The 12,038-nt window shown below is 47.5% G+C and overlaps 1 protein-coding gene across 6 annotated transcripts in view; it reads right to left on the bottom strand.

The window, feature by feature from the left end:
- Positions 1 to 12,038, bottom strand: part of SYNC (syncoilin, intermediate filament protein) — a 17,724-nt gene extending 5,686 nt beyond the window's left edge. For 2 of the 6 annotated variants that reach the window (XM_081585838.1, XM_081585839.1), the window contains exons 1-2: positions 11,457 to 11,582; positions 4,280 to 5,456 (exon numbers count right to left, since the gene is read on the bottom strand). In XM_081585838.1, coding sequence (XP_081441964.1) covers positions 4,280 to 5,456; positions 11,457 to 11,509 — 1,230 coding nt within the window. In that variant the 5' untranslated portion in view covers positions 11,510 to 11,582. Of the gene's footprint in view, positions 1 to 4,279; positions 5,457 to 10,818; positions 11,084 to 11,456; positions 11,583 to 11,938 lie in introns of those variants that run through there. The other 4 variants (XM_081585841.1, XM_081585840.1, XM_081585842.1 and 1 more) reach the window with 4 other exon arrangements.

Below are 12,038 nucleotides of genomic sequence, written 5' to 3'. Positions count from 1 at the left end.
CCAGTCACCAAATTCCACCCATTTTACCTCACATCTCCTCTCCCACTAAGTGGTCTTTCAGGCTCTTTCAATCTATCCTCCACACTGCCACTTAGAGTGCATACTTAAGTGCCAGGCACCATTAGAAGTGTTTTACAGATACTATTAACAAGTTCATTCCTTGCAGCAGACCCATTAATCCCATTTTACATGTGAAGGAGCTGAACCACAGGTTAAGTAATTTGTCCAAGGTTTCCCAGTTAGTGGTAGAGCCAGGGTTTGCCATTAGCTTAGAGCTTATACTCTTTAACAATTACTTTATTGCCTTCACATAAATAGATATAAAAGTAGAGCTAGATAACATAGATGCATGAGTGCTAAGTTGCTTCAATAGTGTGCGACCCTATGGATGGTAGCCTGCCAGGTTCCTCTGTCAATGGGATTCTCCAGGCAAGAAGACTGGAATGGGTTGCCATGCCCTCCTCCAGGGAATTTTCCTGACCCAGGGATCGAATCCATGTCTCTTAACATCTACATTGGTAGGCGAATTCTTTACCACTAGCACCAGCTGGGAAGCCCAGATACATAGATAGGCAGACTCTTAAACGGTCTTCAAACTGTTTTCCATGAAACCCCAGGAGGAGGCCATGGCTGGAGTGTACTTGTCACTCTTTAGTTAGTAGCTCTACTTTTACCTGTCTTTTTTATGTTTACATGTTGCCATTCCATATAACGTTTTGGGGAAAGAGTGGCTTTGAAGAAAACCTTTTGAGGAAAACCACTGACTTAAAGAATATATAAAGCCCTTTACAGTCTGGTCCCATGCTACTTCTCCAGCCTCATCCACTTCTCAGATTTGTTATGGTCCAGCCACACTTCCCATAACATATTTGTGTTTTCATGCTTTATGAGCTGTTCCTTGGGCCTAGAATGGCGTTCGTCCCTTGTCTACACAGTGAATTCATTCTTTTAAGACTCAGCTCAAACACTGTAGTGTGAACTTGAACTGGATTGCGCAGGGTTACATCCCACCTCCATCCCTTCCTAGCTGTGTAACCCTGGACAAATGACTTCTCTGACTCACCTGTTCACTTGTTTCTCAAATGGTGACAATAGTTACATAGTTACATCTATCTCAGGTAAGAATTAAATGAATTACATGTAAAGAACTTAAAGTACATGCTATTTTTAATCCTCATATGAAATTTCCCCAAGGGTAATTATACCTGCTTCATCAGTACAATGCTTTATTCCTACAACTATTAACATTGTCTATCACATTGAAGCATGTTAATTATTTCATTGATTCTAAAACTCACACTTTACATACTTAGATCAGGATGTCTTAGATTTTAGAAAGTTTTATCTCATATCCTTCCTCTTCTATAAACTTTTTTACCATTAATTTTTTTTCTTTTTGGTTCTTTTTCTGTTTTTTCTTTTCTTTTTGTTTAATTTATTTATTACTATTTTTTTATTGGACTATAAACTTTTTGAGGACAGTGACTGTCCGCCACCCCTACCCCTCACCACCAGTTCTCATCTCTTGCCAGCACATAGCTCATTGCTTGGCACAAAAAAAATAGGCTAAATATTTGTTGAATGAATGGGTGATGGTGATGAAAGCAAATTTAAAGTCACCAGGGTGACGTGTACCCTTGAAAAGTAATCAGATGTCATACATGGCCTTTGGCAAACAGTTTAGGAAGAAGTCATTTCAGAAAGAATAATTACCTCTTTCAGACCTTTTTTCCTACTTTAATTGTGGTATAGCAATAGGAGACTTTCATCAGGGTTGTTTCTCATAGATTGATCTTTGGAAAGCTGCACAGATAATCAAATCTGAAACAAATCCAGTATAGTGATGCAAATCACTGGGGAAACAGTTCTAGAATTCTAATACTATATAAGGAAATTCTAATCCCAAGGATTCCCTATTTAGTGCATCACCATCTGAGTTAGCCTTCCCTGAAATCGAAGCATCTGACTTCTCATCTCTCTGCCCTGCTCATTCTGTAGTCAAAACTATTCTATGTTCGTTCTTGCTTCCCTTTTATTTTGCTACCATTGTTTCCTCTTACCTGGAGTAGTTTTCTAATCAGTCTCCCTTGCCTCTCAGTCTCTAGCCCATTTTACACACTGCCACCAATAATGTTTCTAAAAGGAGAGTGAGGCGGGGACTTCCCTGGTGGTCCAGTAGTTAAGAATCTGCCTGCCCTGGCCCAGGAAGATTCCACATGCTCGGAGCGACTGTCCCCATGGCCACAACTACTGAGCCCCAGCTCTAGAGCCCAAGAGCCGTGACTACTGAAGCCGTTGTGCCTAGAGCCTGTGCTCCCAAACGAGAAGCCACCACAACAAGAATCTCGTGCACTGCAATTGAGAGAGTAGCCCCTGCTCACTACAACTGGAGAAAGCCTACATGTAGCACCAAAGACCCAGTGTAGCCAAAAATTAAAAAATACATTTTTTAACTGAAAAAAGAGGATCATGTTAATCCCTTGATTAAATTTCTTTAAGGAGCCAACTGACCACTGAATAAAGTCCAAACTCCCTAGGCTGGATTTCAAAGTCTAATGGGATCTGCCCTGACCTACCTTCACGGTTCAACTCACCTCTCAGTTTTTCACCTTTCGAATGCAGCCAAGTTACTAATTATATTTTTATATCTATTGGATTAAATATGTTAAAATTACCTTCACCTATTTCTCTTTTATGTGGCTATTAGAAAATTTAAAATGATATTTGAGGCTTGCATTATATTTATGTTGAACAGCACTGGTCTAGATCTTGCCTATACTTCAGTAGTTAAATAACACTGTCTTCTGTTACAGGTTCTCTGATTTAATCCATGGCTAAAAATAATCTCATTATCCCATAGCACTCATAATCTGTACCTCTCTTAAATCACATGTTATTTTCTACCCTCGGTTACAATTATTAAAGTAACATCTGATTGAGTATCAGCTGTTAAGAATAGTATTTGTTTATGCAAAAATAATTAGCACCCTTTCACTAGATTATGACCCAATAAAAAAAACCGTGCAGTGGAGGTGGGGGGTGGTGTTGGGTGGGTAAATTTGTATAGTTTGAAGGCATTCAATACTATGACCCCCAAATCCTATTCTTTTCATAATATAAGCTATCGAAAGCTTGACAAAATCTTCACTGAAGTGAATGCAGCCATTTTCAACAGAGGACATCTTCCTTATGGATAAGTCAAAATCTCTGGGATTTTTAAGTTCATCCAAAAAATGTGTGTTTCAAAAGACAAAAATACACTGTGAAAAGCACCGCACTGTGGTCTTCTCATGGCGTCCAGCAGCACAGAATTCAGCACTTAACTGATGCATACTCTGAGCCTGGTGGCAGAGATAAGTAAAACATACTCCCTACCTTCTGAAAGCTCAGTCTGTCGGGGAGAGAGAACTGTTTATGCACTTAGTGTTTAGATCCCATTTTGTTCTAAAAGGGATTAGGACTGGCTCACAATCAGAAATAGCTTGAATACGATTGAAATGGTGACAAATGCACAAAAAAGGAAAAGGAGGGATAGAGGTTTATAGATTTCATCCTGGCTTTTTAAGACTGGAAAACTTCAAAGCAGAGATCAGATAGGTGGGGCTTGAGAGTGAATACCGGGGAGGGGAGAGAATGAATTCTATCTGGCCTCATTCCTTCCCGCTCTATCTAAACCCAAGGGTGATTCACTCAGAATCGGAAAATGGTGCTGTGGAAAGAGCACTGAAATATTTGGGGTTGGTCAGACTAGAGTTCAAGTTACTCCGACTCACTGGGCCTCAGTTTCCTCATCTAAGAAATATGGTAATAGTTGACTTGGAGGATTAATGAAGATCATTGATGTAAAAGTGTTGTGGAAACTAAGAGTGCAGGTAACTTTCAGCCCTAGCAGGCCTGAATGAATGAAATGGAAAATGGCCTAAAGAAGTGAGTGACTTGCCCATGGAACAAATTGCTCTTCCGACATATGCTAGCCTGGTGGCTCAGATGGTAAAGCGTCTGCCTGCGATGCGGGAGACCTGGGTTTGATCCCTGGGTCAGGAAGCTCTCCTGGAGAAGGAAATGGCAACCCACTCCAGTACTCTTGCCTGGAAAATGCCATGGACAGAGGAGCCTTGTAGGCTACAGTCCATGGGGTCACAAAGAGTCAGACACGACTGAGCGACTTCACTTCACTTCACATATGCTAGCATCCTTCAGCCCAAAGACATCTGGCCCCGGTCCCCTTTTCCTCCCTAGACTAAAAGACTGTCCTTCCTCCCACACCCAGAGAGCCTACCCGGTACTGCTGCACCTCCTCGTCCCGTTTTTGCCTCACAAGGGTGATCTGGTCCTCCAGGTTCCTGTTTTGCAGGTGGAGCTGCTGGGCCTCTGCCTGCAGCGGTCTCAGGGCCTCCTTCATCTCCTGGATCTCAGCCTGGGTTTTCTGCAGAGCTTTGGCCGCAGCTTCTTTCCTCTCTAGGAGCCGCAGCAGCTGAGGCTCATACTCCTTCTCCAGGCCCTGGCGGCTCTCTGCCATGAGGCTCTCGAACTGGGCAGAGAGCTGCCGGCTCTCCTGGAGAAAGTGCCCATCCCTCTGACTCGGAGGTGCTTCGAGCTGTTGCCGTAACTGCTCCTTCTGCTTCTGATAGGCCTCCCGGAGCTGGGTTAGTTCCTCTGAAAGCTGGGCCGCCCGGGTGTTCAGCGCTTCCCGGAAATCGGCGAACTGTGCCACGTCCTGCCGGCGGCACTCCAGCTGATACTGGTAGGCCACACACTCCTTGGTCACCTTGAACAGCTTCTGCTTGACCAGCCGGATCTCCTCCCTCAGCCCATCCCTCTCAAGTTCTGCCTGGGCGTGCAGTTTGTAGGCAGCCAGGATATCCTGGTGGACCTGCTGCACCTCCTGCAGGGCGGGCTCCCGGAGCAACACAAGCTCATGGATGAGTTGATCCCTCTCCTCTTCCAGCTGCGCCACGGCTTCAATGCACTGCTGGAAACGCCCCTCCAGCAATTCCAGGTCCTCTATGCTCAGGCTCCCCTCTGTGCTGGGACTTGGCCCTGCTCGGAGGCTCTCCTCGAGGTTAGACTTCTCCTCGCTCAGGACTGTGTCTCCCCTGTAAAAGATCTGCTCTGGACCTGCGGTCTTCACGGGCTCTTCCACATATAACACCCCCTCTGGCTTCACTGGCTCTTCCACATATAAAGCCTCCTCCTGCGGCCTCACTGGTTCCTCCAGGTACAGGGCCTCATCCGGCATCCTGGTTTCCTCAATGTGCAGCGTCTCCTCTGGCGGTTCAGTTTCTTCCACGTACAGAGCCTCATCAAGGTCACCTGTGTCCCCCAGGTAGAGAATGTCCTCTAAGTTCAAGGTCCCCTCCAAAGACAGAGTAACTTCTGGGTTCCAGGTCCCCAGCTCATACAGGGATGCAGAGTTCTCCTCTTGAAGAGGAGAAATGACCTCTGGTCTTGTTTCCCTGCAAGAAAAAGACAAGGTGAGAGGGTGGTCACAGTCCTGGGAGGGTTTGTGACTGGAGCCACCAGGACACACAACCCTAGCTTATAACAAATTCTCACATCTCGGAGGGCGGTTGTCTGCCCCTTGCCTTCATCAGCCCACACAACACAGCCCATTGCTTAGATCTGACACCATCCCCACGAGGTAAGTGTTGAGTCTCTGCTTACATATCATCAAAGGACAGGAGACCACACCTGAGCCACTCTGTGTTCCATTACCATAAGAAAATTCTAGTGTTGAAGTAAAATTTTCCCCACAGTTTTCACCTGGGCTTGACTCTTCTTTCTAGAATCAGACACTCTAGTTTCTTTTCCATGTCAGTTCTTCGAACACTTAAAGAGAGCTGATTTAGTCCTGCTGTATAGCATAGGTAACTATATTCAATATCCTGTGATAAACTATAATGGAAAAGAATATGAAAAAGAATATATATATGTATATGTATAACTGAGTCACTTGGCTGTGCAGTAGAAATTAATACAAAAATGCAAATCAACTACTCTTCAATAAAATATTTCAAAAATAAAGAGGGACTACAACCACTGGTGGTCCAGTGGTTAAGAATCCATCTGCCAGTGCAGGGGACGCGGGTTCAATCCCTGGTCTGAGAAGATTCCACATGCTGCGCCACAACTACTGAAACCTGTTGCAATGAGGAACCCACACACCTCAATTAGAGAGTAGCCCCTGCTTGCCGCAACTAGAGAAAGTCTATGCACAGCAACAAACACCCAGCACAGCCACAAATGAATAAAATAAAGAGAACTGATTTATCCTTAACTATTCCATGCATGCCAAGGTTTCCAGTACCCTCCTCACTTGGATTACTTCTTACAGGTTCCAAGTTGATTCCCTATCCCTTGGGGATAGGTATAGGAAGCAGAATCCAGGTGTACTCTGAGCAGTGAATCTCTGGACCCTATACTCCTACTGCTGTAGTCAAGATGCCCTTAACTTATAGGGCAGCTCTATCATATTCTTTTTTTTTGACCACACCATGCAGCATGTGGCAGCTTAGTTCCCTGACCAGGGATCAAACCTGTGCCTCCTGTATTGGAAATGTGGAATCTTAACCAATGGTCACCAGGGAAGTCCCTCATATTCTTCATAAATGCTGAGTTTGAGTAAAATCCTTAAGACTTTTTCACAGTAAGTGCTTTAAAACCATATCTCTTGTTCCTATAAAACTTCATCTTAGAACTGGCCCATCCTTCTAGCCTGTCAGATGCTCTGAATTCAGATTCTGTGCTTCTAACACATGAGCCCCTTAACCCAGCTCCAGCTGCCTGCTAGCTTTCTCCGTTCCTGTTGAGGAATGCTCTCCCGCTGCTTTGGCCCTCAAGTGGCTTTAGTTTTTTCTGTTTCAAAATTACACTTTTAAAGGTCCTGTTACATGTTCCAGGCCCTGTTCTAAATGCTTTACATATATCGATTCATTTAATCCTCATAACAATTCTATGAGATGGTTACATTTATTATTTACATTTTACAGATCAGGAAATGGAGGTTAAAGAGATTAAGTAATTTGTTCAAGGAAACTCAGATACTCAGAGAGTGCCAGTTACAAAACAGACTAAATTTGAATTTAAAAAATTGGGGGATAAAAAATGTAAATGAAAAGCCTCACATATCAAACAAAAAATTTGATTTGTATTGGAAAGGTTTACTTGTGTCCAGGTTTTAAGCTCTATTTCTTAGCTCCAGGTTCCCAATAAAGACTATTTTTAGTCTAAATCACTGTGTTCTCAGTCCTCCTCTCTACACCCCAGGAATCCCTGGCTTCCCTTTCATAACCCCTGATGGTGCTCAGGAAACCACAAAAGTGTGGCTTCAGCAGGCCCCAGACATCACTGGCCTCATTCAACCCCAGCACCTCCACCAAAACCTAAAGCTTGAAGACACCTCAACAATCACCTAGTCGTTCACTTCCCTTTACCAGACATGGAGTGTTTGTTTTTTTTCAGGTAGCTTCACCTAAAGTGCCAAGCATCAGGTGCCAAGTAACACCTGAAGTGCACCTCAAACTCAACTGCCAACAAATTATCCTTCTCTCTGAGCTTGTTACACCTGTATTCTCCAACTTAGAGAAATATATCACTGAATATCAGGCTGATGAGAAAGTAGTGTGGTGGCTTTTTTTTTTTTAATTGGATATGGTTGATTTACAGTGTTGTGTTACTTTCTGCTGTACAGCACAATGAATCAGTTAGACATCTATTTACATATATATATATATATATATACACATATTTATTTAGATCCACTTTATCAAGATCCTTTTCTCATATAGGCCATTACAGAGTACTGAGTAGAGTTCCCTGTGCTATACAGTAGGCCCTTCTTTGTTATCTATTTTATATATAATAGTGTGTTTACATCAATCCCAATCTGCAATTTATCCCTCCCCCTGCTTCCCCCACCCCTGGTAACCATATGTGTGTTTCTTACATCTGTGATTCTATTTCTATTTTGTAAATAAGCTCATTTGTACCATTCTTTTAAGATCCACATATAAGAGATATCATATGATGTTTGTCTTTCTCTGACTTATTTCACTCAGTATGACAACCTCTAGGTCCATCCATGTTGCTGCAAATGGCATTGTTTCATTCTTTTTTTATGGCTGAGTAATATTCCATTGTATATCTGTTCCACACCTTCTTTATACATTATTCTGTTGATGGACAAGTGGTCTTTAAACAGCTTACTCACTAAAAAGTGAGATATTTCTATCTCAGAAAGTCTCCAGTCTCCATCCTCCTCTTCAGCCCACTACCAAGACCCTCATCCAAGTCATCATCCCTCACCTGCACTCTTGTACCAGCCTTCCCATAAGCCTTCTTCTTTCCCATCCCAGTCTAGTTTTCACAGGGCTGCAACTTGCTCTAATATAAAGCAAACCATCCCACTCCACTTCACCCAGATAGTGAACTGCTTCACACAGATTGCAGGCCCTTCAAGATGTGGCCCCAACATACATTTTCAGCCTCATCTTGAATTACTCCCCACGGCCCACCCAATGCTTGACTTTCTGGAACACGTATTCAGTTCAGTTCAGTTCAGTCGCTCAGTCGTGTCCGACTCTTTGTGACCCCGTGAACCGCAGCAGAACACGCATTAAGTTTATCTATTTATATTTATTTTTATTTATTTGACTTTTCTGGGTCTTAGTTGTGTACACAGGACCTTTTAGTTGTGGCATGTGAACTCTTAGTTGCTGCATGTGGGATTTGGTTTCCGACCAGGGATTGAACCCTGGGCCCCCTGCATTGGGAGTCTTAGCCACTGAACCACCAGGGAAGTCCCTCAGAACATGTGTTAACTTTTATACCTCCCACTCCTACCCCACAATGTCTAAAGGGTCCAGCTAGGAACATATAGTTCATTGTATACTGCCTGTCTAGAGACCAGTCCTACACTGCCTGGAGCTCCTCACACCAAGAAGGTTGCACCTGCTCAGCCAGCCAGACCCACCCAGATCCTCAACAGAGTCCCTGCTTTGCCAGCAGACCGCCCTCACATCATGTTCCAGCTGAGTCCTCCACCCTGGAATGACATAATTGCATTCAAGGCAGTATTCTAAGCATTCTCCATAAATACTCATTTATACCACGCTCACTTGTGTGTGTTAGTCACTTAGTCGTGTCCGACTCTTTGTGACTCCATGGACTGTAGCCTGCCAGGCTCCTCTGTCCTTGGAATTCTCCAGGCAAGAATACTGGAGTGGATTGCCATTTCCTTCTCCAGGGGATCTTACTGACTCAGGGATCGAATCCCCAGTCTCCTGCATTGCAAGTAGATTCTTTACCATCTGAGCTATAGGATTTATCCCCAATCTATAGATGAGGAAACCAAAACGCACCAAGTAAAGAACTCACTCAGAGTTCTACAACTCGTACGTGGTAGAGCCTGTTGAAGGCCGGCAGTCTGGCTCTAGAGCCAGGGCTCCTTTTTACCACTCTCGTCTTAGATGGAATAGGCGTTAGGCCTAAAAGAGGTAAAATAAGTACAGCAGGTATAACAAGCTCGGTCCTAACATTCAAAATATGTTTATATCTATTTACTTAACAAATTTCTACTCATCTTTCAAATCCTGCTGGAACCCCACCTCCTCTGTGAAGCCTTTCCCAGTCAACTCCCATTCTTGTGTTCTCAAGGCACTTTATATGCAGCTCATCTTTGCACTAAGTGCTTTGCGTTCCAGAAGTGCATCTGTCGGTCTCCCCTGACAGTCCGTTTCCTAACGACAAGCACAGTTATTCTCTGTATCCTAGGGTGGGGCTCTGTGTATGTACGCAGCGGCAACTGACTGAGCTCCAAGGAGGAAACTTGCCAAGGTCAAGTGGCAGGACTGGACGTAGAGTCCAGGTCTCCTGACTTGTAAGCAGTGCTGTTCCCACACACCGTGTTGCCTCAGTCACCTCACCCGCAGTGCCAGGCCTCTGCCAGGTGCTGCCCTCACTCAGCTGCCTCTCTCTAAAGAGCTGGGGAGAAGTAGATTATGGGGGACTTGCCTGGTGGTCCGGTGGTTAAGAATCTGCCTTGCAACGCCGGGAACAAGGGTTCGATCCCTGGTCGGGGAACTTTGTTGTTGTTTAGTCGCTAAGTTGTAGCCAACTCTTTTGAGACCCCATGAACTGTAGCCCGCCCGGCTCCCTGGCCCTTGGGATCTCCCAGGCAACAATACTGAAGTGGGTTGCCATTTCCTTCTCCAGGGGATCTTCCTGACCCAGGGATTGAGCCTGTATGTCCTGCGTTGTCACCACTGAGCCACCAGGAAGCCCTGGCTGGGAACTGCAGTTCCCCTAATGAAACATGCCCTAGAGCACTAAGCCTGCGTGCCACAACTAGAGAGCTCCACAGCTACTGAGCCCACACGACACAGTGAAGATCCCACATGCTGCAACTAAGACCCAAGGCAGCCAAATGAATAAATAAATTTTTTTTTAAAGTAGACTACAGGAGGTCTAGGGGCAAGGCAGCCAGCTCGGCTGGGGCCCCTGACCTCAGGCTTCCTTGGGCTCCAAGCAGCCTGCCTCTGCCACTCTGTCCCTGTCCCTATAGGATCCCAGTGGCTCCCAACCCCAGCCATCAGGGCTGCGCCTGGGCGTGTTGTGATACCACGCAGGCCTGGGGTGGTGTGTGGCTGGCTCTGTGTGTACAACAGTACAGGTGAGTGCATGTGTAAAACTAGGCTCAGCTTCGTGCGGTGGTGACAGGGAAGGGGTGACAGGTGTGTGTGTGACTGCACTTCTACCTCTTGTTACAAGAGGAAGTCCAGGGCTACAGGTTGACCTGGGGCAGAAATGCTCCCTACTCACCCCAAGTCCTTCAGCCACAGGTCCCTTGCCCCTCACCAGGGGCAAGCTTGATAGTAGGGATGATGGAGAGGGCTTCCCCTCCAGGGCCCCTGGCCAGCCAAGGCCCTCCTGCTGGTCTGGGACTGGGGACCCTCCCCCCACCCCCTCCCAGGCCCCAGACCAGAGAGAATGAACAGATTCTCAACTCCAAGCTGGCAGCCGCCCAACCTTGCACCAAGTCTCTTCCACACAGCAAATTCAGCGACTTGGAGGGCTCCATGTCCAGCTGCATTTGGGGTGAGGAAGGAAAGAAAACGGGGAGGGTCTTTACCATCCGGTATCTGATGGTTGATGCCGGCTAGTGTGAAGGGGTTAATCCTCACATCGCCCGTGGGAGGGGGAGGGGGAATTATGAAAAGCCTCCAGACCAGCGGAAGTGTCGGAACCCCCGGTCCCCCACCTCCACCCCCGCCCCCGGCCTCGTCCCCGGCCAGACTCCCCTATCACCCTTCGCGGGTGGCTCCGCCCTGTGCCCCACCCCCGCCTGGACCACCGCCCCCGTCTGGCGAAAGGCGCTCTTGGGGAGAAGGGATCCGCCCAGCACCCCGTCCCCGGGGTTGGGGGGGTGGTGACCCGGGCCTGAGAAGGTCCTTTCCTACCTCGCGGCCTGGGCGGAGCCGTCCCCGCCGCGCCGGGGCTCCGGGCTGGCCATGGCTGCGCGACCCGGGCTGGGCGGCCGCGGTATTAATAGTCGGCCCCGCGGGCCGCCCGCGCCCGCCAGCCGCACTGCCAGCTGCAGCCGACACCGGATCCGCCGACCCGGGGCCGGGCGCGCCCACTTGGCCCGGGCTCTGGCCGCGGGAGGAGGGAGCGGGCCTCGCGGCCCGGGGGCGGGGAGAGGCCGCCCCTCCCGGGACCAGCGGGGGGGCGGGTGGAAGGTGTGGGAGGGGAGGTCCGTGTCTCTAAAACGCCACCTCGGGGTCTTCCCGAGTCTTCTCCCCATCCTTCCCGTCCGAGTGTCCCCAGTTACAGGGGCCCGGGGAGGAAGGTGGCTCTGCAGCCTTAGGAGGGCGCTCTTCCTGCCCGGCCGGCCCGGGAGGGGCACAGGGTGTGGGGTTGAGGACCTCGAGGGAGCCCGCACCGTGCGCGCCGCCCGCAAGGAGTTCGGGGGTGTCCGCCGCCGCCTGGCTGCCTGCGATAACCCCCTCGCCTGAGCGCTGTGCCCCCGCAGCTGTCGCCCA

Source organism: Giraffa tippelskirchi, chromosome 3, assembly GCF_054371585.1.
Source record: "Giraffa tippelskirchi isolate mGirTip1 chromosome 3, T2T-mGirTip1v1.2.pri, whole genome shotgun sequence".
NCBI classification, from domain to species: Eukaryota; Metazoa; Chordata; class Mammalia; order Artiodactyla; family Giraffidae; genus Giraffa; species Giraffa tippelskirchi.
The sequence above is the reverse complement of the archived record's forward strand: the minus strand, read 5'-3'. Positions and strand labels throughout refer to the sequence as shown.